Below are 24,745 nucleotides of genomic sequence, written 5' to 3' on the forward strand. Positions count from 1 at the left end.
AATGTTATTGATTGGAATCTTACCTCTCATTGTTTTATGTTTTGCAATACATACAATCATTAGTTAGATCAGATGAGGATCAAAAAATCCTATCGAAATAAGTCATTCTCTAAATTTGTTCGAAAAGTCCTTGTTGTGTAGTTACCATTATAATGATGTTGAGTAAGACATCGATGGTAGACTCAACTCTATCTTCGTTGGCAACAACCATAATTTTTGTAGATGCAAATGAGAATACTTAGAAAAAAAAACATCTTAAGCAATAAATAAAACAAAATTAGTATGAGCATATACAAACTAAAGACATAATATTACCAAAAAAAAAATTTACTTGTGTCTTGTATTTTTTTCGAAATAAGTACGAGACATCAATGCAATCTGCAATGATCGATATCAAATTGAATAAACAAACCTTTAAGGCTTAGTTTCAAAGTGAATGAGCTAACTATTTTTTTAGCTACAAGATTTTTAAGCACAAATGATGAATTTCTTAAGATTTAAATACACAAATTAGTGAAAAGAGGTATGTAAATAGTGTCAATTGTGAAAAACAGGCCTTGTGATAACGGCCCATTCTTTGTCCATTTTTTTCCAGCCCAACTTGTACTACAAAGAAGAAACTAGGGTTAACATTAAATACTCCAAACCCCATTTGTCATATCTCGTAGAAACCCTAATTCAATCCGCCCACAGCAGCTGAGCAGGTTGTTCTATCTCTCGCTCTCTTTCTTAATTTATTCACTAATTGTTCCTTACCTATGAATCGGATCTATCGATCTTCTATATAGCAAAAGTTCATTTCCAGTTTGTATTCGATCTGATTTTACTGTTATTTGGAGAACAGATTGATTGATAGAGAGAGATGGCGAAGTCGAAGAATCATACGGCGCACAACCAGTCGGCGAAGGCTCACAGAAACGGCATCAAAAAACCGAGGAAACACCGTCACACGTCAACCAAAGGGGTCAGTTCATTCATTTAATCTATCTAAAATTACTTAGTACGTATTATAGTCCGTGTATTCTAAGGTCTTCCGATTTTATAATCACTTGGGGTTTGGATTTGCGAGATTTTTGGTTGACTGTCATTCAGCCCACCAAATCAATAGCATTCATATTAACTAAACTCAAAGAGAAGAAGCTTAAAATCATAATTTGTTTGATAAATATTATTTTTTGTCTGATCTTTATTGCTACTGTGTCAGAGGATTAGTTGCAATGGGTCTAGGTACTCACCATTATAGTTCTATCAACACATTTTGTAACATATCTAGATGATTAACATAACCAATAGAAATTCATAATTTCTCTCAGATCTTTGAAAATTTGTCTGATGTTTTCCTTTTAATCTTCAAGCATTCCTCTCCATAATATCTATTTTCATTAAATTGGTCGCATTTTTTCATGGTTACATTTTTAGCTCCTTTTCCCCATTGAAAAGAGGCCAAATTTGTAAAAAAAAAAACAAAAAACTGACAGAGAAAGCCTTCATTTTCCTTGTTTCTGCGTCGAGTTGAAAAGAATCACCATTATCTAATTTACTTAACTAAGTTCTTAGTTTACTAAATCCTTATCGGTTAGATTTTAGCTGTAGTAATAAGAAAATAAATTTGATTTTCTTGAATTAAAAATATAGTTTTTGAAGTTGTTTAATAGTCTAAAGTCCTAAAATGAAATGGGAACTCTTTCCACTTTGAACTTGAACCTTTATTCCAGTGGATATTTTTGTAATCTGATTGTTATCTTCCATGAATAGTTTTGTTAGTTCTTTTATGAGCTCCAAATATGCTATCTGTTTTCCTTCTTTTCATCCAAAGTAAATGCATTTATTTAAACTATCTTCCAGTTTTCTCCTAATAACCATATAACATTGTGGTTTTAGTTTGAGTCACTTTACTAACAAGAACATAAATGCTGAATTTTTTTTATAATAACCATAGAAAATTAATAGTTTAGTGCTTAATTTGATACTTTGTTGTTTTGCAACATTCTTAAGCAGCAACTTCTTAGATAAGACAACACTTTATTAAGGGGGTGTTTGGATTAGCTTATTGGCTTATTGCTTATTAGCTTATTTGTGGTGGGAATAAGCAATAAGCATGGGAAGAGATGCTTATTAAAATTAGCTTATTTAGCTTAATAAGCTGGATTTTATCTAAACACTTAAAGTTAGCTTATTGTGGGAATAAGCAATAAGCAACTCTTTTTTTCCTATCCAAACACCCCTAAATATGCGTGATAGTCATATAATCAGAGAACTGTCATTTACTTTAATTTAATGAAATGTGTTAATTATAATTGATTTTTGTATGACTACACAGATGGATCCCAAGTTCTTGAGGAACCAGAGGTATGCAAGGAAGCACAACAAGCAGGCTGGTGCTGAATCTACCCAGGAAGAATAGATGATGTTTGTTTTTAAAGTTTTATCTTTTTAATGATTTTTGTTTGTTGTCAGATCAAGAATCTAACTTGTCAGATTTGGTTTTGATTTAATATGATATCTTGATGACTTTTTTATTAATTATAGAGCTCTATAAATGCAAGAGATATTGATATAATTTTATTAATTTCTCTATTTATTAAGAACAGAAGTCCAAATAATTTATTGATCTGATTAAACGTAAAAAGTTTCTTTTAGAGTAAATTACACGAATGGTCCCTATGGTTTGGGGTAATTTGCGAGCTTGGTCCCTAACTTATTTTTCTAACTTGGACCGTCCTTGGTCCCTGTCTAACATGAAAAGACTATTTTGCCCTTACTGGTTTTTTTAATAATTTTTTTATATGATTACTTATATAATTATTAATATTTAATGATCACATCCTCTTTATTCCTCTACCAAAATCACCCCTCACGCGTTTCTTCCATGCTGATTCCTTTTTGCCCGATAATTTTCATTCGACAACTACGTCTTCTTCGTGTAAACCGCCACCAAATAGAATCAAATCAAATACAATTTAATCAAGATACAACCAAATTTTAAACCTATGTAATCAAATTTGATGAATCTCTTGAAACCATCATCAACGAAATCAGAGTTTTTGGTTTTCTTCTTGATAAATGTAATAAAAAAAAAAACTTGAATCAAATCCATTCCCAATATTTGAAACTCAGTCCCATCTCTTGGATCTACAACTTTTATCTTAATCTCCCCTGAGAATCAATTTTAGATGGTAAATCAGTGCCAGTAACCATATAAATTTTCAAGAAAACCTGATGCTAGCAGTGAGGGAGAGTCGACTGGGAGAGTCGACTGAAGTCCGGAAGAAAAGGCGATTGTTACCTTGAATCTCTGATTTTAGATGACAAATCCTTGAATCCGTGATTGTGAAGTTTTGATTTTTCAGATTGAGTTTTTTTTTTTGTGGGTTTTGGTATCGATGGTATCTGAGAGAGAAAGGGATGACCTGAATTTGGAACAGAGGTTAAGGGGTGAAGATGTCGAACATAGGGCGGCAGTGGGAGCGCCGACAAAGATGGACATGCATGTTGTTGATGATCCAGTGGAGAGGATATGAAAGATCGCCAGGGTCTCTTTTCCGGGAAGTAGTAGCGGCGGCCGGTGTCCCTTTTCCAAGTTGTAGCAACGACGACGAAGGGGTGGTGATAACAGATGTTGTCGGCCATCGGAAAGAACAAGAAAGCATCATTGATCTGGATTTGCAAGGAGGAAGAGATACAAAGATACATCAGGTGGAAAACGAGAATGAGATGAAAAGGGTGAAAGAGGAGGGTTGTGGGGTGGGATGACGTTGGGTTTTGTTTATTTAATAATATAAATAAATAAAAAACAATAAATTTAATTAAAAAAATTAATGAGGGCATAATAGTCTTTTTAGGTTAAATAGGGACCAACCGGGAAACAAAAACGAAAAGTAAGGACGGTCCGAGTTAGAAAAATAAGTTAGGGATCAGGCATGCAAATTACCCTAAACCATAGGGACCATTCGTGTAATTTACTCTTTCTTTTATATAACCCAGCAAAATTTCGTTTCTCCTCTTTTATCCAAGGAAAGATATCTTAAAATGGGCTTTGAAATCGACATGAATTACATGCCAAGGCTTCCTTCCTAAAACTGTTTTTTATAAGCATGGCTCACCTATAATGAAAAGCATCTTGATTTTCCAATTAGAAAGTTTATTATTATTTTTTTGATGAATCGATTATTAGAAAGTGAAATATTCCAACTAGTCAAATTTATACCAAGATAAAAATTTGTGACTAGTTAAATTTATGCCAATTCAAACCCAAAACAACATAACATTTAAAAACTTTGCCTTTCTAAGTTGTATGCTAAAAGATAAATACAAGTGCTTTGCAATAAAAACATTTTTTTATTCCTTAGGAATGACTGCGATTCTATAGTGGGGTCAAAACGTTGTCCTGTTTTATGATAGGGATTGGTTTGTTATCAGCATTTTGTGCTATTAATTTGCATTGAAGGTCGTAATCATAGTTTACAAAGTTTGAACAATGCATCATAATTATAATATAACAATGACAATCAACACCTTGCCTTTTGTGTAATTAAGAAAACCAATTTTTTTATTACACCGCTGTAATTTCAATTTGAAAATTCTACCAAGTTATAATATTTTTAAACATTCATGTTTGGATGACAATCTTGTGACTAGGTTGATTTTTCAAAGTAAGATTTTGTAATATGAAGAAATAAAAGTAAAATGTTACAATGAACAAATCAATGAAAGTATATTATTGCTAGTTCTTGCATTTAACTCTTTAGAATAACCTAAAAGTATTGAATCAAACGTCAAATTTGTGTAGAATTTACAATTAAAAAAAACTCTCAAATATAAACAAAATGTAAACATATTACATATGAACATATGCAGTTGTTTGATGTAAGCCGCTTACATTTTGCCTGAATTATACTGCTACCGGCTTGCGTTCATCTACATTGACATGATTTTAGAGTTGACCATAATTTATATGGCTAAATACAAGAAATAATAACTTACTTTCTTATTAAGGGATTGTATTTTTCAAAAAGAAAAAAAATCTTATTAGGAAATTATACTTTGAAAAATATACCCAACTATAACTGTGGTGAAATTTTTTATTGTATTTGGATGGCATTGCTATAATTGGAAAGGATTCCAACATGAGATGCTCACCTGGGCTTATTTAAAAAGTTCATCAAGTACTTCTGAAAGGGTGGGATGTACATGAACTGCATATTTTAAGTCCTGCAAAAATATATTTATATTATAGAGAAGTAATTAATGCCATGACATTGGATGCATTAGGAAATGAAGGTGAAAGATGTAAGATGTATGTACCTGAACGCGAGTGCCTAATGCCATGACATATGATGCTTCATGGATAAGATCATCTGCATGCATCCCCAGGATATGCACTCCAAGTATCTCCCCTGTATCCGCCCTATATATCAACTGCATAATCATACAAAACCAATCTCATCCATTCATTCATCATCTTTAAAATAGGACTTGATCTTGATGGGGGAAAGCCTCCTTTCTCAATATGCATGAACTCAAATAAACAATTATTTTTCATTATAAACAGAAGGGTAAGGGTAAAATGGTCATTTACTTCTAATAATATTGATCTAAGAAAAAGAGTAGGGTTGTTAAGAAATAATAAGAAAGAAAAGAAAACATTGGCAACACCCTCTCCTTGATTTTCTGCCAAAGCTTTTGTGTTGGCTTTGAAACTTGTCATTGCGACACTTATCTTGAACTTTTCTTTTTTTGCTTTCTCCTTTGCTTGAGGCTACACAAATTACATACCCATTTAATTTAATTAATAATCATAATTCATAACATTTCCTACACCCAAAGATGTATAAAAAAAAGTTATAGGTAGAAGTTATTAGAAGATTAAATTTAAAAATTTGTCCTCGGTCAATCTCACCATGCTGATTTCAGGATGGGTGAAGCAAGTTGCTGGGATACTTAAGTGGTTCATAACATGATCTTTTCCACTCACTTGTTCAACAACTATTTCAAACAATCCAAATCCATTCACAAATCACTTCATTTGCTATAATCAAATACTTTAAACACCATCTTATTTAGACAACACTTCATGAGAATTAAAAAAAAAAAAAAAAAGTCTTACCTGAAATTCCCTGTGCGCTAGCAGCATGAGCAAGCATCAGTTTGCCATTTGCATCTCCATTGGGCTCTTCCGGTCGGCTGTTGGCGATGGCACTCAAGATCTCTTTAAACTTTTGGTCCGTCTTCAACTGAAGAGAGGCCATCGATTCAGCGTTCTGTTGGATCTGATGTCCTTGATTCTCCATTCGAGCATATAAATACCCTAACTCTGTCTCAAGCGATTCAACCTTCTTGAGTTGAGCTCCTCTAGCCTCCTTCCCTCCTCCTTTATCACCAGCCTTAATCCCAGGTGAAGGTGAATGCTCTGATACCATTTGTTATGAACTGAGTTATAACAACAGATTCAATAACACAAAAAGCAACAACAGCTTCAAATATTGATTGATAACCTCAAATATACCCAAAAGATTACAAGAACAAATGATAGTTTAGCTGATTCGAGATAGCTACTCTCCCAAGGAATAAATTCCAGATTTTAACACAGAAGATTGATACCTCACTCCGCATACTCACTACCCTCTTATACTAACTGAGTAACTGACCTAACAAACTATAAAATACCTAAATTGCCCCTGAACTAATGAGATTCTCTTTATTTATTGCATTTCCCATATTGCCCTTACCTAGCCTATGTGACATAAGTTGATGCATAACAGGAACCTAAAGTTTAAAGTTTTTTTTTTTTGTCAAATACCAATTAGCCAAATATGTTTTGATTATAAGATCATATTGGTAATTGAAACATACCAGGTTTCCCTTTGCATCAATCACACACATATGCTCATCAACAAGAACAAAACCACGTTGTGTCTCCACATTGATCTACAGAACAACCATTACAATTATACATGTAGGCCCTATTAGTTGTATTGTGTCTAACATGCATCTAACTGACACTGATGTGAATGGGACAAAAATTCACAAAAAGGTAGGACACAGACTCACGAAAAGACGTGAATGTCAATTTCACTCTCATCATAGAAATAGCCCTAGAAAGCTTGTTGCCTTGTCCATTCCAGTCTCATATTAATTTAATATTTTACTATTTTAACCTTAAGCAACATACATTTTCCAATCCAAGACCTTTTGTGAATGAAGCTCTTCCAGTGGCAATTAGTGTTGCATCTACCTACACAAGTAGCAAAGACCACAAAAATTGCAGCTTTATGTTGCCCCCAAAAAGGTGAAACAAAGACCGATGTTCAAAGGTGAGACAAAAAGCTGCATTTTTGTCATATTGACATCAATTCTTGTCCTAATAGTACAAAAATTGCAGCTTTTGTATCACACAAAAAAGGTGAGACAAGAATTGATGTCAATATAACAAAAAATGCAGCTTTTTGTCTCACCAAAAAAGGTGAGACATGAACTGATGTTAATAGAATAAAAATTGCAGCTTTTAAGGATTGACTTGAATAGGTCAAAAGTTGCAGTTTTTTTTACCTCTAGTGTCTCTTTTGGTTCTTTTGTTTTGGCATCAATAAGTTCAATCATGACAGGTTTCCCATTCTTTGCAGGGGTGATTTGTTGAAATAATAATACAAAATCAATGTGACTTTTTGCATATAATATAATGGAACTCAAATAAACAAATAAACCTAGGAATTACCTTGGTAGCAAATACTCATGTATGATAGTCAATCTTTCGTGGATTTATAAGAACCCTTTTAGCTAACTTGCCAATCTCAGGATCAAATCCAGGCATAAGTTGATCAAGAGCTTCAATAAATGTGACCTATTTATTCATTTTGTAATATTTAAGTTGATAGAAATTGATAAGTTGAAGCTAGAGGATTGTAGGGCCCACCTCACTACCAAGTGCAGTGTACACATCATTGAATTCAAGTCCAATATATCCACTTCCTACAATGGCTATCTATTCAGGAACAAACTCCAATTTTAGAGCATGATCACCTGTAACAACAGTCTTCCCTTGGTATGATCACAGGTATTCCCGTGAACTGTTCCTGTTATTCGAGTCACAGGAAGAACTCCAAAATTACCTCACGGGTTTATTAATTAATCGATAAAAGAAACAATTCTCCCTATGGTGCACCAATTATAGTGACCTGCTAAAATAACCAAAAGTCCTAAACATCCGATTCCTAAATAATAAAATAACTAAGCAATAATAACTAGATAACTATAACTTATAATTATCTTATTTTAAACTTTTCTTAAAGCGTCTCTGATAAACACGACCAAAGCGGTTTGTTTGGGACGTATCATCCCTGCAGTTATTTAGAATGACAAAAAAAATTAATAGACTTATGATCTTTATTAATTTTTATGTGAAATAAAAATTTATATACCATCAACTTCAATGCCTTTAGGGACAAAAGGGATTGATCCAGTAGCAATTATTATATCCTTTGCAGTTATCATGTTATCCTTTCCATATTTCACCTTTTGGGGACCCTGATAATCAGTATAATATGTCAAAACTATATTATATTGATATCAACAAAAGTATTTTAGTCAAAGGCTTACCAGAATTGAACCAAAACCGGTCAATATGTCCACACCAAGTGCAGTTAGTGAATTGGTCAAATTGTTGCGAATTTTTGAAGCAAGATTACTTGCATGATCAGCTACTGCCTGTCTGTTGTATCCAGCACCTGACACCTATTAAACTCCAAAACAGCCAAAACATAAACTTTCTAGTGCTATTTTTAACCATGATGGCAAATCACAGGGACCATTTTTGCAATTTTGTCAAAGTTATATTACCTGTATGCCTAAAGCTTTCATGTGATGATCATCTTGGAGTTCCCTCATGCGACCACTAACAGCAAGAAGAGCTTTAGAAGGAACACATCCTCTGTTTACACATGTTCCTCCTATCACATCACCTTCGATGATAGCTGTTTTTAGACCCTGTCATGTACTAAAACTTGATAAAAATAACCTTTTTTTATTAATCTTACACCTCAATCATGAAAAGGCTAGAAATGACCTTAAAATGCTATTGTCATAGTATAAACTGATTTCATTTAAATTCAACAAAGTTCTGTGCATCAGTTGCAAGTAGGGATCAATCAATCATCTTATGTGTAAGGTCATTTTTGTTGGAGTTAAATTTGCTTTCTTTTATCTTTTCGATCATATGTAGTCATCAAATAGTCAAATTATGTGTGCAACCTTTGACTGGTTAGGTATATATTTCATTATTTATGGAGTATGAACTTCGACATGTCCAAGGATATTATAGATTAATCATTATGTCAATATTTTATGCAACCTTTGACTGAGTACTCGACTTTTGAGGATGTTTGAACAAGACTGAGAATCTAAATCAATTTTTTATAGTTCTGACAATAGATAACATGAATAAATTATGCTCAAGGAATCCTTGCAATTTTCATGCCATGTTATAATTATAATACGAAAAATACTGCAATTATTTATGTGGTGCGATTTAAACAATTATTTCTTCTAACCTTTTCAACATCATGCAATGCAGCACCATGGCCAGCAACTCCCGCTCCGATTATAACCAGATCATAATCAAAAGACTTTGGAGGACTTCCATTGTTGCCTGGCGAAGCTGCTGTAACGTAATTCCCGGTCTTCTTTGAGATAAGGCACTAACTACTCTATATTTGGGCTGAGATAACTGTAGAACCTTTCGCCTGAGACCGCAGAAACAGAAACTGAAGGGTGCCGGAGAATTAAGAAGGAAGTGCGGTGAGTGAAGTGTAGGGTTCGAACGATGGAGAAATTGGTGATGTAGAGATTAAGGAGTGCATTTATGTGATTGGAAGGAAGGGGGTGAAGGAGGGCGAGAGAGACTGTTTAATTGGATAGAGTGAATGGGGGAGGATTTGCTGATCTGTCTCCAATAATTGGATAGACCCAATTACTTCCGTTTAGAATGTTGTTACATGCATATTACGAAGGTGTTTCATTATGTATAGATAGATGTATGGAATGTTTGGTTTGATCGGATAAAATCTAAGGTGGCGTTTGTTTCGCAGAATATTTTTTAAAGGAACGAAATCTGTCAAAAGAATTGGAATTTGAAGGAATTGGAGAAAATCGATAGATGATTTTTTTTTGACAAATACCGATTGGAGAAAAATATAATCGATAGAAGAAGGTAACTGTAGAAAAGATATGAAAAATCACATAGTTTATTTGTTTACTAGAATCACATATATATGAGAGGATAATTGTGTAATTAAAAAAAAAAAAAAGATAAGCCAACAGAATGTGAATTCCTTATAAACAGGGAATGAATGGGAAATCTTTCATTAACGGAATTAAAAAGTAATTATGGAAATCATATTTCATTCCTTTTGTAAGCCAAACACGTTTTGTATTGGATTTTAGTTTCCAATTCCTTAGGAATCAAACGAAACAGACGACCCCTAAGTTATTGGTATAATTCGCATTAAGAGTTTGGAGCTTTTAATTTTTAGCGTTCGGATGTTTTGTTTTGAACAAAAAGTTTGATTTGACACTATAAAGTTTTAGCATTTAATTTTAAAAAAATGGATTGGTTTTTTAGTGACAAAAATCAATAAGTTAATAAATTAAAAATTATTTAGCTTAAAATTGTTTTTTGTTTGTTTTGTATCCTAGTAAATTATAAGTCATTTCAAAAAAACACAATTTGTTACTTCTTGAAAAATCATTTTCAAATGTTAAACAAAAAATAGTTTTAAAAGTTAAGTATTCAAACATTTTTTTAACTTACTAACTTTTCAAGAAGTCAATAAATTAATAAGAAGTTTTTAGATAAATACTCAAACAACCTCTAAACAAAACGCTTCAAATCTAAAGTTATCTAACATAATGTTTAACAAAATGCCAACTAGTTTGTCGAACACGTCCATAATTATTACAATCGGTTAATGTGTTTTAAGTAACCATTTATTGTTAGTATTTATGGTTAATGATGTTTATCGGTTAATGGTTTTGATTAATTATCAATAAAGGTTAATCATAAGGTTAAAAAATGATATAAAACGAGAAAATACATTGATATAAAATTATAGAATACAAAAAAGTCTTAAGTCATCGATATTTAATGTTTTGGTTGTCTTGAAAAATAGGTTGTTATTTTAAAATACAAGATCATCAAATAAGTTTTTGAAACACTTGTGACAATAATAAAAAGCCTCAAAGCAACTTAAATATCACAAGATCATAAACTCTAATCACTTTACACTACATCTTGAAGATAATATAATATGAAATAATATAATCAATAATTAAAATATGGAAAATTTTACTGCTGGGTCATATTTTTATGGTTTATGTTGGGCTCATAATGTGTTTGTTCTTGTGCTTAGATTTTATTGTGTTAATAGGCTTGTGTATGTTCACGGTTAGCTTGACCGTAATCACCTAGTGTTTACGGTCATAATGGATTGGGCTTTTGTGGTCTTGTACTTGGTATATATATATATATATATATATATATATATATATATATATATATATATATATATATATTAGTGTTTTCAGTCGTATATGGGTTAATCGTTTTTCTCATTGTTTTGGTTCACGACTGCCTTTAGAATTCTCATGTACCAGACGATTTATTGTCAATAGAATCGTGTGCATTGGAAGTTATTTCATGTTCTTGAATCATTTCTTACTTGACATTCCGCACTCATTAAGCAATTTAGATTAATATCGTATAAGATCCATAATATTGGGACTTATAATTGGTATCATAGCTATATCGGGTATCAATCGCATTCAAGAACTTTAGAATCATTTTTTTGCTGTTTTTGGGAGTATTTACTTATTCAGAAAAATCATAATCTTAAAACTTTAGATTTTTATTGATTATTATTCTTGTGTTCTTTGTGAAATTGGTTTTGGCATTCTTCATGTTCATCGGAATTTCAGATATATCCTTCTAATTTATCGGGATTAGACTTGAACTGATATATCTAATTCACAAATCTTAAGGGTGTTGGATAAAATTTCAAAATAACAAATCATGGTTTACAGAGGCTATTTTTGGTTAAATTTGGAGTTTCCGGTTAAAGATTAGCGTAAAGGGTTTACGGAGTTTATTTGGTCAAAATTCGGAGTTTACGGTCAACGATTAGTGTTTTCGGAGGTTATTTGGTCAAGGTTCAAGTTTACGGTCAACACTAAGCCTAAAGGGTTTTTTCGGATATGTTTACGGTCAATCTTTGATTATTTTTGGACGTTTTCGGAGTTACTAGTTTAAAATGGAATAAATCAGTTCAATGCATCAAGAGTTGGACTCGATTATAGGGACTACCACTCGTATTCCTCGACTATTGTCTGCTGATGGATTTCCGAAATGGAAATTCATAATTGAAAAATACATTAAAATGGAGGATCCTAAGATATGGAGGAGCATTCTTAAAGGTCCGGTCAGGATTACAATTGTGGACGACAAAGCTAAAACTATGATTGATAAGAAGATAGAGGACTACACATATGAGGATTTTGAAAAGTTTTAAGAACATGATAGAGCTCTTGCTACTATTATCATGGCCTTATCTCCTGAAATTGTTTAAGGATTTAGGGAATACACGTCTGCAAAAAGATTTATGGGAAGCCTTGATTGAGGTTTATGAGGGAAACGAGGACATGAGGCAGAGCAGACACGACCTGCTTCGACAAATGTTCAACTTATTTAATCATGTTATGGGAGAATTTCTAGAAGTTCAACTGCAAAGGTTTATTACTCCTCACCACTGAGATGAGTGCAGCTGGAATCAATATACCACGCTAAAAAATTAACAATAAGCTATTGAATTCTCTTTTACGAAGTTGGGACATGAATGTGACAGTGATCAAGAAGACTAGAGAATTGAGCAGCCTCACCCTTGCTAAAGTGATGACCATAATCAAGGCGTGTGACATGGATGATAGGCAATGTGAAATCAATCATGTGAATTCCCACTCTACTGCAAATCTAGGAATCTCTTCAAATAATGCCTTCTCAACTCAACAAACCTACTCTGCTCAACATACTGTGCCTCATCAATCCTTGGCATCCTCAAATTCTTTTGGCTTAAATGCTAAAGTCACAACCATAACTCAGACTTCATCAATTCCCAAAGAAGCTGAAGAGAACATGGCTTTAATGGATGGGTTTATGAAATGCTACAATGCTCTTATGGCAGGAGATTTGGTACCTCCAATTATGGTTGGAGATTTGGATCAAATTCACCGTGAGGACGTGGAAGAGATGGACCTCACATGGCAAATTGCTATGGCGGTGTTTAGGGAAAAAAGTTTACTCAACGTACAGGGAAGAACAATTGAGGAATGAACGTGGAGAAGAAGGTAGGGTTCAACAATAGCAAGCTACGATGCTTCAATTGACACGGGCCATGTCATTTTGCTCGTGAATGCACCAAGCCAGACACCAGGAACAATCCGGATAGGACGATGGTGACTGTTAGGAACAACAGAGGAGCTACAACCAATAATAAAACAGCTAACTTGGCAATGGTGGCACAAAGCCTCAACTGGGAGGATCAAATGCAGACCCTAAATCTAACAGGATATGAAGCAGCCAACTTGCCACAGATCAGTGAAAATTCAAAGGTGGAAGAAGCCGAAGAAGAGATGATGGAACTGCAATTCGCCTTCATGGTCTCTACCACACCTGCCACAAAAAAGGTCAGTGAAACTTTCTATTCTCAAGCTTGTAGTGATACAATTAAACTTTATCGTGATCAACATGATGTAACACCCATAAAAATCATGCCAAATTTAAACTTTTAAAAACATTTCAAAACGATTAATCATTACAAAAGTTGTTTTGAAAATAGTATAATATCAGAGTATCCCAGAAACAAAGTCATAAACATGAGGAGCTGTTACGATCATGCATTTGCCTTCCCGCGATCACCTGTACCTGAAACAAAAACTGAAATTTCCAAAATACCCATATACACAATAATACACATATAATCACAAATGGAAAAAATATACTAATTTGAAACCTAATCTTAAACTATCCAAAACTTTGAATACATATTTATATGTTGATAGTAAAATTTCAAAATTTTGGATATCGATAGACCATAGTATCCACAAAATTCGAAATATATGTTTTTAGTTGTATTTTATTATAATTGAATATTCCGATGAAACAATTATACACAATTAATAAAAGCATGTTTATATACATGGATTTGGATAAACATAAAGGTTCATATATTGTTTAGTCTCCGATTTAAATTGATATATCAAGTATATATAAAATAAATATGTGATTAGGTTGTATAAGATACAATAAAGTTATACGTTCAAATTATAATCTCATAATCTCTATCTAAAATTTCATATATCCATATTCGTAATTAAACTTTCGTTCATATCTCAAAATTTAATGCCTTTCGATATATTAATTTTTTAACATAAATTATGCTAATTTTTAAAATATAAATATCATCTGATTTAAATTTAAACTAGTTTAAATGTATAAAGGGATGATAGAGATACAATAATGTGATTAAAAAAAAAGAAAAAAGAAAAAAAAATATATGTATATTTTTCTGTAGCCAAGCCAAAGAGAGTCGGGGGCTGAGCACGGATGCTTCTCTCCTTCTTACAGAAGCCAAAATAAAAAAGAAAAATAAAAGAAAAAAGAGGCTTGAGAGAGGAGACAGAAGGGAGAGAGAGAGAGAGAGGGGAAGAAGAGAGCGAGATAGAGAAAGGCTTACTCCTACATCAATGGCGGTTAGGGTATCTACGTAATTGATTTTCTTCATCTCTGTTTGAATCAGTTTCATTCTTCTGTTTTGTCTCCCTCTCCCTTTGTTGGATTTTTTTGATAAAAAAACCCTAATTTACCCGTATACTGCAAGAATCATCTTCAACTTTTTATTGTTGTCGATTTCTGAGAAAAAGCGGACTGACTTGTGATGGGAGCGCCGGAGAAGACAACTACTTCTAACAATAATTCTTCGATGCAGGTCAGTCCAGTTGCTTATCTTTTTAATTCTGTTACTTGTCTTGACGTAATTCTGTTGCCTTTTCTTTTGCTTGATTCTTATTAATACCTCCTTTTCGTGTTGAAGTTTTTGCAGTTCATTAGATGTCGAATTTTAAGCTATATGGCTATATCTTTGTGTTCTTGTCAGATGTCAGAAAGATAAGTAGGGGCATATATTTTGGATTGTTTATTTGGTTATAGATGCGCGGGACTTTAGTTTTTGATTTTTATTTTGCCCTAGAATGGAGTTTATATTTTTGTAAGCTCGTTTGCTGTCCATATAAGTTTCAAGCTTAGTATTATCTTCAAATCATCTTATATGTAAACATGCCTTATAGTCCTCCTGATTCTTGATTATCCCATATATTCCAGTTGAACATGAAAGTGATGTACTGCTACTATGGTTTTTTATTATTATTATGTGTGTGTGTGTGTGCTTCCTTTTAGAATGCAAAATGTGAAAGTATGGATCTCTGGTGGTAGTTTAAGCAACTAGATTTTAGTGAAAAGTTGAACTTACTTTAGGAGTATAGTGGCAAATGAAATTTATAACTCACTGGATACTCTCTATGAATTTTCAATCTAATTCTAGTTTCCGGTATATTCCTTATTTCAATCTTAACATACTCCGAGTTGGACAATAAGGGAAACCCTTCTTATTGTGTTGGTTGATGGTTGGACATAGTCAAGTGTTAACATGAAATGAAACCGATTCTGCATAGACCTCGTATGGGAAATTGTATGATAGACCTTTTTTTTAGCTGTCTGGCTGTTTTCTTTAAAGATTCGGGCAGTTGGCCATGTGGCCTTGCTTTCAACATTGTAGGTGACTGAATTTTTCTTACTTGGAACAACCTGAACTTCTCTTAGTTGCATATAGATGAAGAGGATGCCTTTGAATTGCATAAATCAAGATTAAGTATCTCTATTTTCTCTGTACCAATGGTGTATCTTTATATGTGGTCTTGGAGGTGTCTCATGTTGAGGAAACAGGCAATGGAAAGTAAAATATGAATCGGAAATTAAAATAAGAAGGTGGCTCTCTTTTGGAAGCACAAAAGAGGAACTTGTATCCATTTCAATGGTTAGAGGCATATACAAACACACAGGGAATAAGAATATGTAGTTAAAGAAACTAATTTTATATTTAAATATTAGTGCATATATCTGTACATAAATTTCTCCCATTGGTGGAAAACATGCTTTATAAATGAGCATTTTAACAATATTTTTAGATCTCAGATAGCTCTTGACTCCTTGATAGGATTTATGGCAATGAATACTCATCTTCTCCCAACTTTCTTATAATGTTTGTCCTAGTATTAGCACTTGATTGTCATAAAATTATTTTTAATTGTCTTTGTTCTTCTTTTTGACTTCTTGTAGACTTTTTAGTTGTGTTCATTGCTTTTTTGTATTAACTTCTCATAATGATAAAATGGTTCTTCCTGCAACCTTTATATGTAGCGTGTCAAGGTATACCGACTCAATGATGATGGAAAATGGGATGATCAAGGGACTGGTCATGTCACCATTGACTACTTAGAGGTTTGTCATCATTTGTTTTTGTTTTTGTTTTTTTTTTTTTTTTTAAAACATATAAAGATTGAATTTTTCTGTCTACATCAACTTTACTACCATAAGTTACTTTCTAAAAGTTTACACTTAAACTAATGTCTTCCATCAGAGATCTGAAGATTTGGGGTTGTTTGTGCTTGATGAAGAAGACAATGAAACATTGCTTGTGCACCGGATTAGCTCAGATGATATATATAGAAAGCAAGAAGATACAATAATCTCATGGAGGGATCCAGAGTACTCAAGTGAACTAGCTCTTAGCTTTCAAGAGACTACAGGGTGCTCCTACATATGGTAAACACTAAATACATCTTATTATGATGTATTTCCATTAAATTTATGATCCGACTTGTTTTATTACAATGATTTAAATGTTAATTTTATGCAGGGATCATGTTTGCAATGTACAGCGGAATCTACATTTTAATACCCTCAATAGTAAGTACTTGTGATTTATATATATATGGAATCTCAGTTTTGAGCTATACTGTAAGGAGGGTAAAATAGGAAGGAATTTTGCCCTTAGTATGTGATCTTTGATAGATATTCCATTATATTACTTGTTCAGATGAGACATATCATGGCGCCAACAGTGAGCTGAGGGAGTTGCCTGAGGTAGAGCTGTCAACGCTTCCTTCAATTCTTAAGGTTTGGGCCAAAAATCTAAAATTTTCTTTTAATTTTTTATATTTTAACAATCATGGTAATTGTTGGGATAATGTTTCTGGAAGAAAAACCCTCTGTTTCTTAACACTGAATTTTTTGAATGTTCACTTTTCACTGTAGCAACTTGATATTTCTTAGGGCTAAATGCAAGAAGTATTTCAACTTACTTCCATTTATTTATTTATTATATCATCCTTTTTTTTTCTATTACAACATTGTACTTCCCATTTTTTCCTTATTAGGACAATGTACTTTTTGAAAAATCTATCCAGTTGGAACATTTTACTTTTAACTTATTTCTCATTAGACATTGTGCTTTGAAAAATTTACCTTGTTATAGCAGTGAAAATTGTTTTGTTTTTGGCTGACATTGGTATAAAGCTTATAATCAGGTAGATTTTTCAAAGCACAATGCTGTAATAGGAAGAAATGAAAGTAGCATGCAATGATAAACAACTAAAGAAAGTAAATTGCTATTTCTTACATTTAACACTATTTTTACAATTGCTTTTATCTTGCAGGTTGTGGTGGACAGTAGCATTACTGATCAGTTATGTGTGACAGAGCTCATACTACATGATGTATGCTATTATCAATCTCTTTCCACTCAGAAAAATATAGAGAAACATGCATATTTGTTTATCCATATGATGCCACTGTATTTGATAAAATTATTATGAAATGTACATAGTATTCTATTTTATTATTATTCTAAGGTTAATGCTTTTTTTTATAAATCATTATAACCTTTGCAGCAAAAGTTTTTCCGCAAGTTGATGGATTTGTTCAGAGTGTGTGAAGATTTGGAGAATTATGATGGCCTTCACATAATATACAAAATTATCAGAGGGATCAGTTAATACCCAAATTCTAATTACTTTTTATAATTAATATGGAACAACTAGTCTGACATTTTGATTTCATAAATTGTTATTGCAGTTCTCCTCAATAGTCCACAGATCTTTGAGAAAATATTTTCTGATGAACTAATCATGGACATTGTTGGATGTCTTGAATGTAAGTTGTACCTCCGTCTTAAATCTGTGTTTTAGTTCAGAATTCATATTCTTCTGTTGGTTCTTTGGAGTGTAATTTAATTGATGTGTAGAAATATCTATCAACTCATTTGTGTTATCGAAGATTGAAAGTAAATTTATAACTGTAATATATCATTATTGGTATAGAAATTTATAATTGATGGATGCTGCTATATATTCTTGTGTAGATGACCCTGATGTACCTCATGTCCACCATCGTGACTTACTTAAAGCACATGTATTCAAGGAGGTAATTATTTCCATTGATTTTTTTTTACTGACAGCTATGCTGTGAAGGATGATGAGAAACAAAAAGATTTTCTTTCAGTTTGTAGTACATTTTTTTTTCTAATGTAACATATCACTTAACTTGTGTAGGCAATACCAATTAAGGATCCCCTAGCTTCATCAAAGATACATCAAACATACAGAGTCAGTTACCTGAAGGTAAATTCTTGAATGTATTCAAGGAGGTAATTACTCTTTTTGCCTAATTCCTATAGAATCCTGATATATGTTGCTTTTGTTAGGATGTTGTTTTGTCTAGAGTATTGGATGAGGCGACAGCTGCAAGCTTGAATTCCATAGTCCACTCAAACAATGGAATGGTGAGGAGAGGAGGTTATTACATTTTCTTTTTGTATAAAATCTTGAGCCTTGACTTTCATTCAGTATCTGATATATATTTTATACTTGTGTAGGTTGTGACTTTGTTGAAAGATGATGCAAACTTTATGAAGGAGTTGTTTACGAGGTTAAAATCGCCTTCCACCACTCCGGAATCCAAGATGAATTTGGTAAAGATTATACTATATGCATTTCATATACCAAACACTACATAAACCTAATCTTTTTGAATAAGTATATATGTTTGTTTATGATTTAGGTATATTTCTTGCAAGAATTCTGTAATCTAAGCAAGAGCTTACAAATGGTCCAGCAACTCCGGCTGTTCAGGTATGCTTTCTGAGTTTCAACTTTAACATTTTATTATGTAAAAATTCTAATTTCTTAACATGTTTTGACACTTTAGGGATCTCGTATCTGAAGGCATATTTGAAGTGATTGGTGATATTTTGCAGAGTGATGATAACAAGCTCATTCTGACCGGGTAAACAATTTGTATCTCTCATACTCATTGATTTATATAATGCATTAATTTCGTTCTACTTATGGTAGAACAAGAATTGAATGATTATATTGCAAACTAACTTCTGATCACTCTAACAAAAATAGATTCAAGATACTTACAAACTCTCCCTCCCTTCTATTTATCGCCGACCTAATAGGAAGAAACTACCTTATTGCCCTTACTAACAAACTTTATTATTTGAACCACAAATGAAAAGACCTAAAGACCCTTAACATAACTCTCAACAAAAATCTGATGGATGCAGGACAGACATCCTCATGCTTTTTGTGAGCCAAGATCCAGCTTTGTTGCGTTCCTATGTTAGTCGCCAGGAAGGTGTCTCACTAATTGGGCTTTTGGTATGTAATCACTAATCATCTTTTGTATATCTGGCCTTTTTTTTTAAAAAAAAATTGATATTGGCATGAACTTATATAACAAAGGCAGATATTTGTTCTGTTACAGGTAAAAGGTATGCTTAAAGATTTTGGGGATGATATGCATTGCCAATTTCTTGAGATAATTAAAAGTCTTTTGGATACATATTCTCCAGCAGGACAGGTGTGTAGGCTATTTATACTTTTTGTCATCAGTAAGATATGTATTAACCATGAGTTAGAGTTATATCGATTCATGACAAGCTGAAATGTTTGTTCTATAAGGCTATTTTCGATGATGAGGAATGTCTTTTGCACATATAAATAAAAGACCGCTTTTCAATTAAGTCAAAAGTTACAATATTCGATTAAAGTTTCAAATGTATTCTATACATCATTTAATGACACCAAAAAAGAAACAAGGCCTTATTATATTTCCTTGTTGCTGAGTGGTTACCCTTGTCTAGAACTTCATCTTTTTCATTCATAAAACTTTGCATCCAACCTACTTTCTGATGTTTTTGATTTTGCTGCAGAGAGATGCTATTGTTGATGTTTTCTATGAGAGGCACTTGGATCAACTACTTGATGTCATATCATCATCATCATCATCATCATGTCCTCCATATGCTGTTCATAAATCCGCGGATTCCAATGGAAGTTTGCATAGTCAAACTAGCATCAAGCCTGAAATACTTTTGAACATATATGACCTCTTATGCTTTTGTGTTCTGCAACATCCTTATAAGATTAAGTAAGTACTTCAATAAATTTTCTGTGATATTTTTAAAATTTTACTCAGAGTTTGGGAGTTGTGTAAATTCATCCATCTTTTCTTGTTTTCAGGTCCAAATTTTTGCTTAGTGGCGTAATAGAGAAAGTTTTAAGTCTGACTTGTAGAAGGGAAAAGTATCTTGTGGTTGCAGCTATTCGCTTCATTCGAACTCTAGTTTCACTTAAAGTAAGTAAATTCCCATGAACTCCTAACCTTTTACAAATCTACCCTCATTAATTCTTTTCTTCCATTTCCTCGAGTGTGTCTTCATTTTCTCAAGTCTTATTTTTAAACATCATTTATCCAAATAACACTTGATGAAGAAAAGAAGAAACAAGGCCTTATTTTGACTTTTTTGGAAAAAAAGTTATCTTGTGGCTGGTATGGATTAATATTTAATAATAATGACATGCTTGTAAACAGTTAGATGGAGACATCTTTCAGGCACTTGGATGATGTAATCTTTTTTTGCAGGATGAGCAACTCATGAATCATATGGGAAAAAACAATCTATTGAAACCGATTGTAGATGTTTTTGTTGATAATGGAAGTCGCTATAATTTACTGAACTCTGCAGTTTTGGAGCTTTTTGAGTATATCCGTAAGGTAGTTGTTTTCACAAGTGCAAAATAGTAGTATTTAATATCTTTAAAGTTATGTTATTTGGTATGATGACATAGAGAGTGAGTTTTATGCAGGAAAATTTGAAGACACTAATGAAATATCTGGTTGAAACATTTTGGGTGGAGTTGGTGAAGTTTGATGGTTTACCTTCCATTCAATCTCTGAAAGTTAGATATGATCAGGTAATTAAATTCTTTTACATTTATTTATTTATTTATAAAAGTTATGAATCAAATGGTATGTGTGGATTTGGAATTTGCAGGCCATGGAGCAGGTGACCAATCAAAATGGGCCATATGCACTCAACACTAGAAGACGTGTAGATGAGCGCGGCCTTGAGAAGGAAGAGGAGGATTACTTCAATGAGGACAGGTATTTTTGGAGAAATAAAGATCAAAAGATAATTTGAGAAAATGTGGGAAATAGAAGGAAACAAAAAAAATAGTCTCCTTTTATTGACTTTCTACATCAAGTCTGTTCTTTTTGTGTCAAGTAAAAAAGAGACGCCCTTATACAGCTTACTGGAATAAGTCCATTAAGTCAAAAAGAAACATCACCTAGTCAAGAATTTGAATATGCTTCAATCATTTACTTCTTCACATTATGGTTTCCCAAAAAAATAAAAATAAAAATAAAATTTTGTCTTCCGTTCCGACCTAGTTTAATGAAATGTTTCACTGTTAGGCTTACCCTTCATTTGTGGTTATCTCATAAAAAAGGGTAATTTTGTCATTAATAAGTTAGGACAGAAAAGAAATGGTAATTTTGTCAATAAAAAAGTGTGTAGTTAAATTCACTCCAAATACTTGTGCATCTGGGTGTAAAGTTTTGATTTTTGTTGAGGAAGTTGGCCAAAACTTTTATCACACTTGTATTCTTTTCTTTCCTTTTCTTTCTAGATCTTAAACTTTCTTCACCTTTTATAGTACCAGATATCTCGTATTTGAAAAATATAAAAAGCAGTTTTCCCTGCTGCTATAATTGGGTAGATTTTTCAAAGTATAATAATAAGAAATTTTTTGTGTGCAAGTACAATGCTGTAATGTGGTAGACTTTTCAAAGTTCAATCAATGCATTGACATTTGACAAGAAAATATTTGGAAGTAGAATAAAATACTTATAACACGCAGCTATTTCTTGCATTTAAACTTAAAATAGTGGATTCGTGTATACCTAGTCAATACCATTCAATATTTTGTGATTACCAATGAGAGTAGAAAAAAGGTAATTATGGATTCAAGTTTCAGTCTTTCCTAAATAGAAATGTGCGTGTGCATAATCTGTTTTAAGTTTTAAGAAAGATCTAAGTTGTGTTCCTTACAGTGATGAAGAAGATTCCGCATCTGCATCAATGCCTCGTAGTACAACAAGGATACACACGCAACCCACTTTATCCAATGGATCATCATCATCATCATCTTTAAGGTAGGTATAGGTAACTTTTTTTTTTATTATTTCATGTTCATACTTGGAAACTTTTTTATTTGATTTTTTAGATAATTTAGAACATTGTCTTGGCTATAATCATGTGGATTTTTCAAAGTACAAATACTGAAATAGAAGGAAACAATAGCAACAAACAAATAAGCAAAAGTAGGTTGCTATTTGGAGTTTTAACATTTTTATTTTTAAAAATTTTTCTAGTGCTAGTCCTAGGCCAGGTGGACTGGTTGACTATGAAGACGATGATGATGATGATGATGAAGACTACAAGCCACCCCCAAAAACCAAACCCGAAAAAACACAAGAGGATGAAGGAAGCCTGGAATTCCAATTCCGATTAAAAAGAAAAATCTCCAAACAAGAACAACCCGATTCTGTCAAAAAGCGATTGCTCACTAAAAACCCAATGAAATCAAAAGAAAGCGTGTTTGCCACATTATGCTCAACTCTAAGTCAAGCCGTATTGCCTTCAAAAAATACCCCCAACACTTACACTTCTCAAGACAATAAAGATAAGGGCGATACTGCTCCAAATAAGGAAACCGATGATAAAAACACCCTAACAGTGGGCCCCGAGGTCGCTATAAATGGATCTTGAAAAAAAACAAGAAGCAAATGGATGATAAAACTGAAATAGGAGTAGTGGTGGTGGTGGTGGGAGATGATACTGTACAGTAAGTACCATTGCAAAGGCGGTGGTGGAGGTGGTGCCATACTTTCCGGTCTGGTAATAAGTCTTGATGATGGGATGGGATGGGATGGGTTTATTAAAACATTTATAAACTTTGTCTTCTTTTTGCAATTTTGGTTAGCTTTTTATGATTAGTCTTTTAGGCAATGTGAAAACCATTATATAATTGATAGATTGGGTTGTATAACAAAACACCCAGGGTCACAAGTGACTGACTGTTATATAATTTTCCCATGAAAATGTTTGGTGGTGGTGGTTGGTTGGTTGGTTGGGACAATGTAGCTGCGCTATTTATATGTTGTACATTATCAACTTCTTCCAAGAAGCTCCAAAACTTTCTTTTGCTATTTATTTATCTATTAAAACAGGAATTAGCTTTTCATTTTTTAAATGATAAGATTGGGATGTTTTTCTTTTTCTTTTATTTATTTATTTTTTAAATTCGGATTTGTTATTAGTAACCATTTAGATAAATAGTTCAATTTTCCACGATAGGAATTGGTATCATAGGGGAATAAATTCAAAATGCCACTGCTGTAACATGATAATATGATGATTACTATGAGAAAAAACAATAATAATGTTATTGTTAAATGTTGATGCAAACATATAATAGCATATGTAATAGTAGTATGGTGTCATGCTTTAGATGTAATACAAAATCGTTATGTAATATGGTGTCATGTTTTAATTGATAAATATAAGAAAATAAAAATCTGAAGGCCTATTTTTTAAGCCCAATATGATACAACTGGATTTGGGATAATCCCAACCAAATTCATCCTAATTTTTGTTTAAAAATGATCAGATTTTTAGATGACATTTATTTAGATTTTGGATGAAAATGTAGGATTTTTTTGGAATATAAATTCAGACTACTAGATAAAAATCCAATATGATCTCAAAAAGTTTGTATCCAACATATAAGATTTATCCTTTCCCGATATCCTGATATGAAAAAAATACGGTTTGACATTTATTTAGATTTTGGATTTTGGAATATAAATTTAAATAAAAAGAACTAGATAAAAAATCCAATCCAATTTCAAAAACTTTGGGTATCTGATTCGTATCCAACATATACGATTTATCCTTTCCTGATATATGAAAAATAATATACTTTGACATCCGGATTCGATTTAGGCACATCTGCATATAACAAAAAAGCAAGACAACAAAGATTTGGTTGAGAGATGATTTTCGTAAGCAAACAAATTGAAAATGCTATAATGATCAAAATGCTAATGTTATAACTTCTTGTAAAAATCGGTATATGCAGCCGATTAGTTATTTGGCGGTCTCAATTCATCTACAATTAATGCTAATCAGTCATATTAGGAGGATTCAGATCGAGCTCGGTGACCAATTAATCG

The 24,745-nt window shown here is 32.6% G+C and overlaps 2 protein-coding genes and 1 pseudogene across 4 annotated transcripts; 2 read left to right on the forward strand and 1 right to left on the reverse strand.

Moving 5' to 3' along the window:
• Positions 1–560: 560 nt before the first annotated feature.
• On the forward strand, positions 561–2,523 carry LOC145057720 (large ribosomal subunit protein eL29z-like). Of its 2 annotated transcripts, none has more exons than XM_079005599.1 (3): positions 561–704; positions 845–964; positions 2,321–2,523. In XM_079005599.1, the coding sequence occupies exons 2-3, from the start codon at positions 863–865 to the stop codon at positions 2,402–2,404; spliced, it is 186 nt and encodes a 61-aa protein (XP_078861725.1). In that variant the 5' UTR covers positions 561–704; positions 845–862; the 3' UTR covers positions 2,405–2,523. The 2 variants fall into 2 exon arrangements, with proteins under 2 accessions (XP_078861725.1, XP_078861726.1); XM_079005600.1 differs by having other exon boundaries at positions 641–707.
• A 2,172-nt stretch (positions 2,524–4,695) lies between these two features.
• LOC145057721 (dihydrolipoyl dehydrogenase 1, chloroplastic-like) lies at positions 4,696–9,841 on the reverse strand (annotated as a pseudogene). Its single transcript, XR_013686166.1, has 9 exons — positions 9,546–9,841; positions 8,836–8,982; positions 8,596–8,730; positions 8,418–8,523; positions 6,107–6,409; positions 5,900–5,985; positions 5,305–5,758; positions 5,140–5,211; positions 4,696–4,917 (listed from the first exon to the last, which is right to left on the reverse strand). The product of XR_013686166.1 is annotated as a dihydrolipoyl dehydrogenase 1, chloroplastic-like (transcript).
• A 4,787-nt stretch (positions 9,842–14,628) lies between these two features.
• LOC145057722 (uncharacterized) lies at positions 14,629–23,763 on the forward strand. Its single transcript, XM_079005601.1, has 23 exons — positions 14,629–15,029; positions 16,517–16,597; positions 16,737–16,921; positions 17,016–17,065; positions 17,196–17,275; positions 17,815–17,874; positions 18,049–18,148; positions 18,233–18,310; positions 18,519–18,580; positions 18,709–18,777; positions 18,861–18,938; positions 19,032–19,127; positions 19,217–19,287; positions 19,364–19,441; positions 19,728–19,821; positions 19,928–20,023; positions 20,376–20,593; positions 20,686–20,800; positions 21,089–21,220; positions 21,313–21,420; positions 21,501–21,610; positions 22,562–22,663; positions 22,883–23,763. Exons 1-23 carry the CDS (start codon positions 14,979–14,981, stop codon positions 23,277–23,279), a joined length of 2,511 nt encoding a protein of 836 aa, XP_078861727.1. The 5' UTR covers positions 14,629–14,978; the 3' UTR covers positions 23,280–23,763.
• The last annotated feature ends 982 nt before the right edge of the window (positions 23,764–24,745 follow it).

Source organism: Lactuca serriola, chromosome 6, assembly GCF_051521515.1.
Source record: "Lactuca serriola cultivar US96UC23 chromosome 6, Lser_US96UC23_V15, whole genome shotgun sequence".
Lineage (NCBI taxonomy): Eukaryota > Viridiplantae > Streptophyta > Magnoliopsida > Asterales > Asteraceae > Lactuca > Lactuca serriola.